The sequence below is a fragment of the Erigeron canadensis genome, chromosome 2 (genome assembly GCF_010389155.1).
Source record: "Erigeron canadensis isolate Cc75 chromosome 2, C_canadensis_v1, whole genome shotgun sequence".
Taxonomy (NCBI): Eukaryota; Viridiplantae; Streptophyta; class Magnoliopsida; order Asterales; family Asteraceae; genus Erigeron; species Erigeron canadensis.
The window spans coordinates 12279046-12295305 of NC_057762.1; the positions used below are offsets into that span (position 1 = coordinate 12279046).

A 16260-nucleotide genomic window follows, 5' to 3' on the forward strand; every position below is an offset into this window, starting at 1 on the left:
AGTGTAGGAATTAGAGCTTCAGGAACGGCCCCGAGGATCATGACTTTTAAGTAGTGTCAATATTGACAAGTCTTTTCCTCTTCAGACCAATGTTCCTCTCTCTTTTCCCTCCCAGATCTTGCTCCAGTTGGATCAAGAAGTGGATTGAGAGGACTTCTAGGAATATAGGGTCCTTCATTTAAATTTTAAGCATATTCCTCTCAATACCAGTAACATGTAATAACATCCTGGCCTTCCACGTGCCAAATTCATCACCATTCCCACTGAATTTGGGAACAGGAGTATTCAAGTAGTGCACATGCACGTGTGGAGAAGCAGGAATAGGAGGTGGTGGTGGTGGATTATTGTTAGCATGGTCATTGGTTGTTCAAATTCATTTATGGGTGGAGGTCCAGTATTTAAAGGGTTTCCTTGTGTATTCTCTGGGTTGGCCATCGAGAGAATGTAGATCTAGGCAAGTATGTTAGCCTTCTGCTCTGATACCAATTGTGAAGTCCCTCACTCGATGGTTTAACCCACAAGTGTAGAATAACAAGTCAAGTAATCACTAGAGATGACTAGTATTAAACGTCAAGTAAGCACTAGATTGGACTAGTATTACGATTAATATAAATGCAAGAATATATAACGTAATACGTACTTAAGCAATATAAGATAAGCAAATAAGTAAATGGTGAGACACAATGTAATTTTCAAGTGTATTTTATTTATTGATGTTAAATAAAATACAAGGTTGTTGCGGAACAAGATATTACAAAGTAAGTATCTAAACAACCTATGAATTACAAGTGATTTAATCTTTGCTAAATAAAATCTTTGATCGAAATACTTAAAGTTGTGAAATATGACTGTTTAGATCGAGAGTATTTGAGCAAAGACACCAAATTGCAAAAGTATGTCATTTGGACGAGAAAGTGACTTGGTATTTATAGGCGGCAAAAAGAATAAATATAATATTCTTTTTGCCGTACAAATATGGTTACATGCATTTAAGGAAATTACATTAATTCCTTAAAAGCATTGATTAAAGTACAAGAATCAAGTCACATGACAGTGACTTGTCTTCTAATTAGCCAACCACCTTTACATGCGTGTAAGGCTTTTAACAAAAGTCAAATGGATTGTCCGGTTAAAGGCATGTAAAGGCATAAAGTCAATTCCTCGTAATCAGTGTTCAGACTTGTAAGGTCTAGAAGACTGATAAGGACTCCAGTCAGGAGATCTGGTAAGTCTTCCAATGAGCTCCGCTATTTGTCAGACTTCTTTCTTCAGACTTCAGTCTTCGACTTCAGTGAGAATGTTCTTCAGTGGAAAGATCTTGACTGGAGTGAAGTCCAGTGAACAAATCTGGTGGAATCCAGATTTCTATACAAGTAAGTTGTTCACTGGTCTTCACATAATTTCTGGACAAATCTTCAGAGGGCTCCAGTAGTTACGTCTGGAGCGAGTCCAGTAAATCTGGACCTAACAATTAAGGGCAAATTTGGTAATTTATAAAAACTTTTTCCATAATGAGTGTTTATTAAGGCAATTTAGTACTTTCGTATGTAACATTTGAGCAACACTTTCCATTTGTATGGGGTGAATAATTTTTATAAAGGAGTATAGATATAATTTTGGATTTTAGGAGTTTGTGCCAACTCTTTTTCTTTTTAAATGTTTATGTTTAATTCTACTTGCAATAATAGTACCCATCAGCTAACAATCCTTAAGTTCTGTTCGGATGTTTAACGGGAGTTATGAAAATTGTTGCAGATCAGGTCCTTTTCTTTATCAGGGAGTTATGTACTTTTCTCTAACGTGTGTTAACAATTCGTAGATGCTATTTGAGATTGTAAATTGACATATTGATTTATGTTACACTTTTATAACTATCATCAAACATGACTTATAACTCAATAAAGTATACTGTACAATATGTCTGACCCGTAATGAAGTGCTGCATAAATTGAATATTTGTGCCAACATTTTTTTTATTATTATTTTTTTGGTTTTTGCTTTCTTTCTTTTTTCTATTTTATTGTTTTTGGTTAAGTTTCTTTTTTATTATGTATATTTATAATTACGTACTATGTTGTAAGTTTTGAGTATTCTAAACGATTTCTTTCACTTTTTATGTTATTTGACAACTACAATTCAATGACAAATCACTAGCATTTTAGTAATCTCTTAAATGGTGTATAAAATGATCCTGAAAACATGTTATAAATTTTACATGTTATCACAAACAATAAATGTCTGAAAATTCCTTTTAATTTTATAAGATACCATATACGTAAACGTAATATCTTCCGGGGCAACGCCCGGGTGACATATCTGGTTTATTATAAATTCATATCAATTGATGAAAGAAAGGAAGGGATGACTACTGATGAAGAATTATCACTTGTATCCATGTTCAAACAGTTAATCATGGGAGAGATATTCATATTCGAAATTTATGGCTTATGGTGTTGCTTATGGAGTGACTAACCCAATACACATAAGATAATACGATCTATTATTATTATTATTATTATTATTATTATTATTATTATTATTATTATTATTATTATTATTATTATTTAAAACATCACTTATATTAGAAATTTATAGAGTTTACAAGAAATTTGTGAGAAGCCGAGATTCTATCTGGGCGTCCACCTCTCTAGCTATAGCAAAACTAACTCTATATGAGCAGCAGCACACGTACCTATGTCCTTGAGTCATGGAGAACTTTTGAACTCACTTTAGTAGAGTGACTACATCCTTTCTAAGTTCTCCAAAGGATGAAAATGAGAAGGGTAAAAACCCATATCCAATACCCGCACAATTATCCTCATACTTGTCGTGCTTACGTTGGACAACTTCTTTCACTGCATTGCCAGGCACAAAGTCAGCCATACCAGTCTGTGTCAAGGGAGAAGACCTTGTCAAATTGACGAATACATCAAGTCCCTTGCCCATGAGTAAAGCAATATATCAGCTGGACGTAAAGGGTTTTCTCTTTCTCTTGTAAGCCCAATATCATTATTATTGGAGTTTTTCATTATAGATTTGGATTCACATGGTTTGACTAGCTTGACAAATTATGATTTTTGGTAAATTTTATTGTGTTTCATTTTGGATATCAACAACAACAACAACAGGACTCAATCCCTGCACGAGTTATGGGGGAGGTAAGCTGTAGACAATCTTAACTCTACACAAAGGTAGAGAGACTGCTTCCATAGACTGTTTCATTTTGGATATACCAAGAAAAAAAGGTTGAGTGTTGTTGAATGTTGATGAAGAAAAAAATTTGAGTGTACAAACAGTTAATGCATAGTTATCTATATTATCTAATACAACAAACCATCATTTTTTTCCCTTAAACTTTCTTTCTTTGAAAAACCAAAAATACCTCTATCTTTTATTCAATAATTTAAACATCTCCATCTAATATACCTATAATACCCTTAATGAAATAATTTATAATATGGATCCCTCAACACTTAAAATAACTACACTACCACCTTTAACATTAATTACTTTTACATTCACCACCATCGCCGCACCCACCGCCGTCCTCACTGTCGTCCCCGCTGCCGCCCCCACCACATTGTCACCACTACCCCCACCACCGCATTGCGTGGACATAAGTATAGTGGTAATTAATCAAGTCATATGATACGAATATCACTTCCCATATAATAAAGTTTACCTTAACATATATAACTAACTAGTGCTCAGGCCCGTCCAGTGGACAACTATTCTCAAAATATATTAATCAAAAGCTAAAAAATTAGAATTCAAGTATATTAAATCCCTATCACCAATATCACAATTTAATCAATATGAAAATTAAAGAAGGGGGCATATGAAAATTAACTCCATATAAATATTGATTCCAGTTTACCTTTTTTTTTTTTCCAACTTTAGTTAAATTAAAAATTTGCAGTTTGTTATATTTAAACTTACTACAAACACGGTTTGTTAAGATCTTTAAGAAGAACTAATGTGGTCTTATTTTTTGTTGTTGAAGAAAAAGTCATAATGAACATATAATGGACAACAAACTATATTAAAAGAGATATAATAATAATAATAAAAATAATAATAATAATAATAATAATATTAATAATGATAATAATAATTTAAGTTCATGATATATTGAATTTCATAAAAGTGATAATCTTTAAAAATTAAAAACATGTTACCTTGTTTAGAAGAAGGTCGAACATTTTGGCAGTCAACTTTATTCTTGTACTTTAATCAATGCATTTAAGGAATTAAAGTAATTTCCTTAAATGCATGTAACCATATTTGTTCGGCAAAAATAATATTATATTTATTCTTTTTGCCTATAAATACCAAGTCACTTCCCTCGTCCAAATTACACTTTTGCAATTTGGTGCTTTTGCTTAAATACTCTCGATCTAAACAGTTATATACTTCACAACTTTAAGTATTTCGATCAAGGAGTTTATTTAGCAAAGTTAGATCACTTGTAATTCATAGGTTGTTTAGATACTTACTTTGTAATATCTTGTTCCGCAACAACCTTGTATTTTATTTAACATCAATAAATAAAATACACTTGAAAATTACATTGTGTCTTACCATTCACTTTACTTATCTTTATATTGATTAAGTACGTATTACTTTATATATATTCTTGCATTTATATTTATTGTAATACTAGTCCAATCTAATGCTTACTTGACGTTTCATACTAGTCTTATCTAGTGATTACTTGACTTGTTGTATTCTACACTTGTGGGTTAAACCATCGAGTGAGGGACTTCACAGAGGGAATATTAGGCTAAAGGAAGGGGATTAGGGTGCCAAGTGTACCCCCAACCTGCTCTTTTAGTTATATTATAGATAGTGCTTAGGCCCGTACAATGGACGGGTAGTCTCAAAATATATTAATCAAAGCTAAAAAATTGGAATCCAAGTATATTAAATAGGTACCGAATAAAATTAAAATACATAAAAATAAAACATAAAACGATTCAAATAAGGCAAAAAGTTGAAGAAGTAATGCGTAATAAACTAATCTTTCGGGGAAAACCTATCATACATATCGGAATCATAATCATGATCAAAACATAAACATATATTAATAATTAAAAAATAAAGAAGTTGCATTGCGTATGAAGATGAAGTACTAATTCTTGATAGGTAAGTTTTTGCTTTATAAATCTCTATATATATTCTTATTCTTAGTAAATTCATTTTTGATGACAACTTTTGATTATAGACGAAATATAAATTTACATAGTAACGGTATGATTCGAGCAACTATCAATATGACCAATATCAAAAACTTAATTAATACGAAAGTTAATGAAAAAATATATGAAAATTAACTGCATATAAATATTGATTCCAATTAATTTATTATTATTTTTTTAAACTTTATTTAAATAAAAAGAGAAAAAAAAATGTATATATTTGTTTTCTTTTAAGTGGTATAATAGATAATAATGATAATAAAGATTTTCTATAAGATTTTTTTTTTATTAAAAGTCGGCCATTATTTATTAAATAAATATTAAAAAATATAGGATTAATAAGGAGAAAGTATTAGGTTAAAGGGGCGGAATTAAGGGTGGCAAGCGTACCCCTTTTAATTATATTATTATAGATAGATAGATATCCTACTAATTTCTTTTAAGACAAATATAAGTTCGAAAAGCAACTCTATATATGATGGGAAATTATTTATACCCAACATCTTTTGCTTATTATATATTTTTGTTATGTGTAATTTCATTAGAATAGAGTAGGTCAATAATAAATTGAAGTGATGTTTATTGACTTATATAATGGTCGAGATGTGGTCTTTGATTACCTCAAAAGTAAAAGTATGAGTGAGAAATTTAATATTAGGAGTATTAAAGAGATCAATGTCAAAATTTTAAATGTTACCGCATATAGTCTCCCGGGACAAAAAGTCGAATACTATAAAAAAAAAAAAAAAGTAATTTGTGTCCAAACCTACATGCTTTCGATGCTAGAGACATAGCAGCAACTTCATATCGTAACTCATAAGTGTATCATCAGAAGTTGTGATATCTAAATGAGCAAATATGTATAGAGTAGCAAAAGGTGCGTAACTATAGCATAAAGTTTCAATGATGGGAAATTCTTTCATGCATCAAGATAGTCGTAGGATGATATATAACATATACATTGGATAACTGTTGAAAATTTTACAGCCTTCTGTCTTCATCCTTACACTGCTGCGTTGTGTAATCATCATTTACAAACACTGTGTCAATCAAATCAAATGATAAACTAAAGAAGGTTTAGCTATCAGTATTACCACTGCTTGCCAAGCGTTTTTCTTCCTCGACTTGTTCAAGTAATGCTTCTAGTTCGGCTTCACTCAGACCCTCTAACCGTTTCTGCAGTAAAACATTATCTATTGAAGTTAAAATAAAAAAAAATACTAGCTAAAAAGAAATCTGGGTCAAAAATCATGCAAAATGTAATACAGAGACCAAAAATTATGAAAATGTCATTAAGAACTCACCTCCATAACTTTCATTTCATAGTCGCGTAATTGTTGTGCATACGTCATTTCCTTGTTTGAAACACGAAAAATGTATGTCGAAATCCACCCTATTGTAAGGCCCAATACCAACACCAACTGGACAACATTTCCAGCCTGCAGAGGATCAACTCCAAGGTACTGTAGACAACGTCACCATGAGCAGTGTTAGAGCACATAAAGTGCACAATTTGTTGTCCGATGCAATAATTCTAAAAGGCTGAGAAATTCGTACAATTATGCTTACGAAGTTTAAGTTCGTAAGAACTATTAACTTCGTACATATATGTCTTACGAAGATTAAGTTCGTAAGAACTATTAAGTTAGTAAGGCCCAGCCCGTTTGTACGAATTTGACAGCCCAGTCTGTTTGTACAACCTATAAATATAAGTCTTAGGTCACGAATTTAGGTTGATGATTTAGTTGCAACATAGAGTCATTCACTAGGTTCTCGAGGTAGAGATCTATACCTCGAGATACCGCCCAAACTATCACGATTGGTCTCAATGATTGTAATCCGTAATCATTGTAGATGTTGTTCATACGGATTCATCTTGTAATCATATGATTAATGATAGTATTTTTGTGTTTATCTCCTGTTCTTATTATCTTCGTGTGTGTTTATCATGATAATAATTAATTAACCCTAAAGACGATCATAGATGGATTCCGCACATCTATGATTGTTAGATCTCGTGTTAATCGATCCGGGAACGTGCTGAAACACATTTTCACAAGCAGTTATAATATAATCGCAATGTTTGACTAAGCAACAGTTCTATAAAATATATGACATTCCATTATTTAGCCAAAAGTTTTACCCCTTTGTTGGATATCAAATCAGAACATAACCTAACCGTTCTTATGAGAATGGGATGGAATTGCCACCTCTAATAAATTACATAAGAAAGTAAACAACATATCCGTCTGATTTTGTTTTTCCATATCAACATTGAGCTAAATCCCAGAGTAAAGAGATTGCATAGAACTCATACAGGAAAGTAAATGAAGAGAGAAAGGTGAAGATACCTCTAATCCACTTTTTAGACCAATGCCAATAAAGGTAACCCCAAGTCCAATAAATATAACATCTTTTCGACTATACCCAAATGGTACCTGCAGATATAAAGCCAATATGAGATCAGAAACTTTGATAAAGGTAAAGATAACAGCTTTCGTGTTCTTCAAATATGTAACAGTTCTAATGAGTAATAGAGAGGGAAAGTTAAACTAGTAAAGTATGAAGATTTTCAAGTGTGTTTTATAGTGTGGCAGCTAGCATCACCCTCGGCATGTAAGTGAATCTGAAACCTATCTTTCTATCACTCACCTTTGTGCTTTTTACATCTTCATTTTCTTGGTCAACAATGATCTTATTCACAGAAAGTTTCGGGTCTTCAAGTGATTCTGGCTCTGTTTCAGATTTTTTTGCTACCTGCACAAGTTCACTTTGGAATTAGAACCTCTTAATTTTTATGTTTAATGAGGTGGCAAATTGATTTTGGTGGGTCAAAAGCTAAAAGAAATCTTGTTTCATCGAACCAAGCCGTCATCGGATCGATATTTACACCCCATCCTCCCCAATTTAGTTCAAATTTTATCAAAAGAAGAAGCTCAAACCTAATTATTTGATATACACCAATTAAAGAGAGTTTTTACAGACTCCATCTATCAACAGGTCCCCCCAAAACTTTTCCTAACTGCTTATGTATTGACTTCATACTGGTTAATTCATGTTTAGAGCATATGTAATGGTCACACCACCACACCAAGGTGGTGTGACACATCATCACCACTTCAGCACCGCATGAAAACCACACAACAACCACACCACATCCGTAACAACTACACCACACCATATTTTTATATTAAATATAACACACTAAATTAAAGTAAAAACTAAAATTAAACATGTAAATAAAAACTTTATTTAATTTAATTTCTGTAGCTATAAACGTATACACCAACCGATTTTTGTAATGTAAAATACTCGTATCATTTTCTTACCAAAAATGTATAAAATTTAAGTAAATATGAAATCTATTAAAATCAGGGGTAAAAAATGGACATCTATAATCATTATGCAAACTCTTTCTACAACCTTCTACATTGCATCATCATCAAATACAAAAATCCACCAACACTATCCATTTTTAACACTTACATAACGAGCTGATGGTGGGCTGGAGTTATTGGAGGAGCCAAGGTACGTAATACTTGTATAGCCATTCTAACTAACCTATTAGTCTATTATTTACGATTTCTTCCATCTCTATCTTTCAAATTCTACTTTAATCTTCTTCATCATCATCAAAAATATTTCTTCATTGAAAATGCCATCAGTAGTTACACATATATATACTTCTTGCTTGTAGCCGTTAAAAACCAATATGTATGTATATATATAGTGAAATATAATGAAAGGACTCAACGATGTCCCCAACAATTTTCAGCGTTGAACAGAAGAGGTCGGGAACTCCACGCGGCAACGACACCAACATTGTAATGGGATGCCCCCAGGTCGTCGGGGTCGTTCCCTTCCACTTTGTCCACGGTGACTCCATTACAAATGCTCTTAGCAGATTAAATCCATACCATTTAGTTATTTATTTATTTACGGTTACATAAATACAAACTAGTATAAATACATAAACTAATTTAGTGGGTATAAGTTGAACTAACTAGTTGTTTACTTCTTTATCTTCTTCAATTGGCAATTAAATTAATCCAGCTTTGACGGCCACTAAGTTCTTAAATAATTATCTCGAACTCACAATTGGTTCCAAAACAAACCTTTGACGGCCGCTAAGTTGTTAAATAATTATATTACAAAACTATTTTTAACATCGGCTGGAGAGAGAAACTTGATGTGACGGCGTTTAAGATTAAGGGTTATGTCTTGAAAGTTCTTATTTCACATTTTATTTCAGATATTTATTAATATGTACTGTTTTTACTATAACAAGTGCCTCATTTAATCTAATCTAAATTTTGATTCGTATTATAAATTACCTATCTTCATTCCAGTAAAATGGTGCAGTAAATGATAGCCTATGTATGCACATTGTGTTTTCAACTAAATACTATGTCCAATCACGTACACAATTGTATATCATTCTTAACATTATCCAATAGGAGGAAATGGTGGATGAATAAGAACTATCAAGACAAGCTACAGCAGTACAGCTGAACCATCTCTTGATGTGAAATAATGTTAAACTATGTTTCTGAAGAATTCATGTGGTGTTTTGATCCAGATATTAGACACTTGTAGTAGACTACATGGCCAAAAGGATGTCCTTACACTTCAATTTTAGCTTCCTGCTATTATCTACAACTTACTAGAATTGTGAAATAAGTGAACTTATCCAGTTGAGGCGTCTTGATTGAAAATAAAGGATTCCCCCCATACAGACAAGATGTCAATCTTATATCTGTGCACGAGCCTATGCAAACTGGGTTAAAAGCGGTAGTTTTGTACTTGGTTCAGGGTGACCTCTAAAGTATAGAAATAAGCCTACATGGTTCACCATCAAATCAATTTTCAGTAATAATCAATGTAAAACATCTTTAATGGATGTAGTCAATATCTGTTTTTGGGCATTTGATAGCTGGCACGCTTATCCCTGTCACGTGGCAGTGGCAGGCTAATCTGTAGCTTGCAAATTTGACCAACAACAACAGTACCCACTCCCTGCATAAGCGGGGTATGGGGAAGGTGGGATGTAGATAGTCTTGCCTATACCCAAAGGTACAGAGACTGCCAGAAGGACCTCCGGCCAAACGGGTAAAGAACAGATGAGTGTAAAGTAATCATAACTGTCGGCAACGTATCACATGGTTACATTCATAATATATTAGAAATGACAGAGCACATACCATATAAGAGCCCATTTGGACTTATTAAACAACAGCATAAACGCATAGTAAACATAACATGTATAAAACAAAGCAGCAAAATAAGGATGGTATCATGCAAGGCATACATACATATAAGTAGATATTAAAGTAGGAGGCATAATCAACCTATATTCCAAAGTAGCTTTGGCTAGCAGCTTGCAAAAAACCTAACCCTAAAACCCATAAAAGGGGGGCTTACCTACCCTATTCCTCTACACTAATCCTATTCCTCCAAATATCCTCTCAAAGGCATGTCCTCCAACAGGCAAAGCTCCATTGGGTCAAAAAACGCTAGAGTAACCTCCCAACTTGGTGTAGGCCTACTTCTTCACTGGGCCAAAACCATCTCAAGCTTTCAAATTTGACCCATTTACTTATATTGAGAGTGGATGATTTAGGCTGTCTTCTATCTCAAAACGGTCAAATGGGTCTCAGATCAAAATATATAGCCTTACAAGAACTATCATTGTCATCTAGATTATCAAGAATGTCAGATGCTCTGTGATTACAACTTACAGAGGGTCATTTTTTTTTTTATTTTTTTGGATTCTGGTTGTCTTTCTTTGATCTCCCACTCAGGTTGCAGCTGAGTTGCTGAAATCTACAAGACTTTAGGCATTTCATATGGACTCGGAAGACAGTTTAGACACTGTGGTATCGACTTTTATCATGTTTGAAAGGAGATTGGGTCTTTGGATTTCCACTCACATATTAATATTAGCTATGCAATGCTTTTAGAAGTGTAGAAGTCAATGTAACTGGTTCAATCTATAAGTTCTTTAATGTTTAAGCTTCTCTTCTCTGTTGTTACCTTTCTACTACTAGATGTGTAAACAACTAAACTTTTTGCGTGTGGTCGAATGCAGTAAGCACTTCAAGGATACCTTAAAGGTCTATGAAAGAGGTGTGAAGATCTTTAATATGTGAAAAAACATTTGGATTATTTATCTCTCAAATTTTTTCAAATAAAATATGGGAAATTCGAACATGAAAGGGCTAGAGGGATAGTTGAGCATGCGGTTGAGATGCTGTGTTTACTTGTTCTTCATCACCTTTGTTCACAAGGTTAACTTATTGGAAGATACTAATCTAAGGAACAATTTTGAGCGAGCTAAACGAGCCATGAGGGCTTATGATCAAGCAAAAAAGGTTACCCCAGCCAACCTACAGTCACACATGTATGAAATGTGTATAACTTGGGAGATATATGAGAAGGAAAATGTGTTTGATAGACATTCTGTTATCGATGCACTCAAGATTTGCATCAAGAATTCAGAATCTGAAAACAGTCTCAAACACTGAGCGTGCATCTAAAGTATACTTACTTTATTAATTATTAAAGAAGTGTTTCTGCAAGACATAGCCAGGTATGCCTACTTTAATTTGTTTATTAATTATGTATTTGTTTTTGTCGATTTATAAAGTTTATGATATACTTGCAACATCTAGGATGCACGCCCTCCCACTAGAAACTTGAGCACTGATTTCATTAGCAGTCTACCCAAAAAGTTGTCTCTTTCACTCTAGTCTCACATCTCTTTCTGTACATCACACGCTCTCATACACATGAGCTAACCTACAATACAACAATCCCTATTTATCTTTCAAACACATCTTAATTTTGTATTTAAAAAAAAAAAAAAAGACCATGCCTTTAAATAAAGAAAAGAAAAGAAAAATATGTTACAACTACTTCAGCTAGTACTGGATCGGGTTGTTGTTGGTGGTGGTTGGTGAAACAGTAATCGATGAATGGTGGTGGTCAAGGGCTGGTTTTAGTCGCCGGCAGTTGCTGCCATGGTGATGGTTGGTGGTTGTGCTCCAACAGAGATAGTTCCCAAAAGGAAATAGATTTATGGAGATATAAACAAAGAGAGATATAGCTTTTTTGTATGAAGCTTTTAATGAGAGCAACTATGGTGAATAGAGGGGAGATGAAATATATGTTACAGGGGTTTATATGCGGCGGAGGGGCTTTTGGTCATAATGTGTGAATTCCCAAAGAATTATAAACTTTCCTTCCACATATTGAACGAATTATACATTCATGATTTAAAGAACTTGATGGGAAATTCTTAATTCTAATTCCATCTCTTTGCTCAACCAAACATAGGAAATGGTTGGTGGGATTCAAATTCTAATTCCTAAGAATTTCGCAAACCAAACACCCCCTAAGAAAATAGATCCTCAAGATTGTAATACTAGCTAGGCGGTACTCATGTATATACATAAATTTCAGAACTATGTGTACCACATGTTGATAGGACCCTAAAAACATGTTCAGAAACATACCAATTGTTCAGATACTTCAAACTGATTTTTGAATTAATATATATATGTAAATAAAAGAAAGACTCCAATCTTCAAAGCATACAAGATAAAATAAATAAGTAAAAGGGCAGCAAAAGAAAGAAGAGACCTGTTGCTGCATATGTCGAAAGGTTTTTCTATTTCTAGTTGTAACTAAATAAAGAGGTGATTGAAGCGTAAGAAGACGATTTGAACATTTTGATGAATTTGAAGAGAACAACACAGCGGAAGAGGTTGGCGTGTACATAGTAGATACCATACTTGCCATTGTATTTTTGCGGCAAAGCAAATGGATAGAACCGTTAAAGAAGATTTTATTTACTTCCATTCATTCAGTGCGTCGTGTCTTTGTCAAACTATGGGATTTTTATATCTTTTTTGGGTCCTACACACCCGTTCCAGAAATAAAAAAATATCAGACCATCCACCTCAGTGAACATTTACAAAGATTGTTCAATTTTATATTATTAAAAGTACATAATTCTTAAATTCCTTCACGATCTGGCTTTTCTTTTAATATGAGATTGCTCACAAAAGGACGAAAGCCTTTGTAAACATGTTCTTATAAACCTTATGAGTTTTTTCTTAATATCTTTTATATCATAACTTTTTACATAAATATAAAAACATGATATTATTTATTTTATTTTTATGAACATTTTGACATAAATTTTATTAAAAATGAAGCTATCTAAAAATTATATATTTTTTAACAATTTACTATATTTGTATTTTTTTTAATTGTTATTTTTATATTTATACGAAAATTATAAAAAGTAGTCATTTATCTAAAGTAAAGTAATTATTTTCAATGTGGTAAAAATAATTATGAATTATAATATAATTAAAAATGGTTTAAGTTGGGTTGTGGATGTGAGTAAAATTTTAAGTTAGATTGGATTGTATAGATTGAGGAGAGAGAAATTAGTTTTTAATTAGAGATTGGATTGAGTTGGTTCACTGATGTGAGTAGTCTCATATAAATTTAGAGCTTCAGGTATGGTAAAATAATGCAGAACTATCCAACTCACCGCCACATCATAATTCATGATTTCGATTAGTTTTACGCCTTTATGTACGCAGTACAGCAAACAGTATTTTTTTATTATTATTATCTAGCTTTATAAATTACATAAATTATGTTTTTAATACTCTTTTATTTATTTAATTATAAAAAAAAACATTGGAAACTTAAACTTCATATTTAAGAAAACGAAAAGATATTTATTCTTCGGTGGTAACTTTGATCATATTTTACTTTTGTTTGTTGTGCTTATGTAAACTTCAAATGAAAAAAAAGAAAAAACAAAGAAGCGTCAAATGACAAGAAAGCCCATAAATTTATTGACAATTGCTCTGAAAAGTACTAATACAATATGTAAATGACTTTAGTGCCCCCACCATTTATACATCATCTCTTTCCTCAATCCTAGTATCATCACATTACAGAAAACACATGATATGTATATACATACATACACAATACAGAAAGATAAATTAATAAAACTAAGATAAAAGGAAAACTATAATAATACCATGGGCCCCTTTCTATCCACTAAAAAAAGGATAAAAGAAAGTTGTTACTATAAATTATTAAAAAAAGAGAATTGATTGAAATTGTGTATTTTCTTCAATTATTGTAAAGGAAATTACATTTTATAGGCAAATGATATAACCGTCATTCCCTAACTGACATTCGAAAATATTACAAACCAGACCCTGAACTATTCAAAATATAACAATTGACCCCTAAACCCATAATATTGTAACAATACCCTCTCCTTTCAAGGAATTTTGTCCTCAAAATTGAAAAGAAGGAAACCTTGACTGGATATCTTCTGCAAATTCCCAAGAAGCTTCAGAAAGTGGAAGTCCTTCCCAATGGACCAAAACCTTAACAACAGCATTGTTATTTTGTTTGACCATTCTCCTATCTATAATCGACCTTGGTTGAAGAGTAGACCCCTGAATTGTTGGAATAGCAAAGGGGGTTGGTGTTGGACCTTGAGCTTTCTTCAAAAGTGAAACACGGAATGTTGGATGGATTTGAGCATCACTGGGTAAAGCTAATGTGTAAGCTACCTTCCCAATCCTCTTTATTATTTGAAATGGACCAAAGTATTTAGCTTCCATCACCCTGTTATAATGTTGCTTGAGTGACTTCTGGTGAAAATGATGTAATTTGACATAGACCCAGTCACCTTCATTAAATTCTCTATCAGTCTTGTGAGCATTCACCATTTGTGTCATTCTATTTCTGACCCTTTCAAAATTTCCCTTTAATTGCTGAATCATTCCTTTCTCTATCCCTATGCAATTCTTCTATAACTTGAGCTTCAGTATTACCAGGTATATAAGGAATGTGTACATTATGTTTGATGCCAAATAATGCCTCATATGGAATCATTCTGATGGCAGAATGTCAAGTTGAATTATACCACCATTGAGCCAGTGGTATCCATTTAACCCAAGTTAATGTTGCATCCAAACACATGCTTCTCAAATAAATCTATAAGCACCTATTAAGTACCTTAGTTTGACCATCAGTCTGAGGATGGTATGTAGATGACATGGCTAAATTGATACCTTGAAGTCTCATGAACTCCTTCCAAGAATATCGAGGGGCCTTTGGGAAAGGGCCAACAATATCGATACCCTACTTTAAGAATGGCCACGCTGAAGTGACATGAATCATTTCACTCTTGGGGGCTTTGGGTACTGGAGCGTGTATTTGGCATGAGTCACAGCTTTGAATTTCTTCCGCTACATCTTTATGCATCGAGGGCCAGTAGTAGCCTAGAGTTGTGATTTTTTATATCACTTTTCTTGGTCCGGAGTGTAGCCTACAGGCTCCATGATGTATTTCTCTTATGACTTCTCTTGCTTGCCTCGGGCCTACGCATTTGAGAAGGGGCCCTAGATATGACTTCCGGTACAACATTCCATCTTTTAGCGTATACTGAGGGGTTTTGATTCTCACTTTTCTTGCCTGGTCTCTATCTGCTGGGAGTGTTCCTTCTGCTAGTATGCCACTATCGGAGTCATCCAAGTCTCACCTTCTTCTTCAATCGGGGCAGCTACTATCTCTTTTTCGATGGAACTCTTCTCAAGCATGTCAATTAAGACTTGCTTAGTAAGGTGTGCAAATGAGGTAGACGCTAGCTCAGGGCATCAGCTATTTTGTTCTTATTCTTGCTAATGTTTTGTATTCGAAAAGACTTGAACTGTTGCCTCACATCTCTTACCTTTTCTAACTACTTCTTCATTATGGGCTCCTTTGCTTCATATGTTCTATCTACTTGGAAGGCCACAATTTGCGAATCTACAAATGCATGAATTGTTGGAATTTCGTATGCCCAAGACACATATTAAATTGACGTGGCTAGTATGGGATGATCCAAGTCAGGTCATACCTAATAACAAGTTAGTCAAACACTTATGATATTTATTTATATGATATGATCTTTAAATAAATATCAATACTTGAAGCATTTAGAAAATGAGTTTCTAAATAAATGCACTTGAGAAAT

At 33.1% G+C, this 16260-nt stretch overlaps 1 protein-coding gene across 1 annotated transcript; it reads right to left on the reverse strand.

Moving 5' to 3' along the window:
- Positions 1-6141: 6141 nt before the first annotated feature.
- Positions 6142-13057, reverse strand: LOC122586382. The gene is made up of 5 exons (XM_043758374.1): positions 12840-13057; positions 7851-7955; positions 7550-7636; positions 6503-6661; positions 6142-6374 (listed from the first exon to the last, which is right to left on the reverse strand). Exons 1-5 carry the CDS (start codon positions 12996-12998, stop codon positions 6276-6278), a joined length of 609 nt encoding a protein of 202 aa, XP_043614309.1. The 5' UTR covers positions 12999-13057; the 3' UTR covers positions 6142-6275.
- Positions 13058-16260: the final 3203 nt, after the last annotated feature.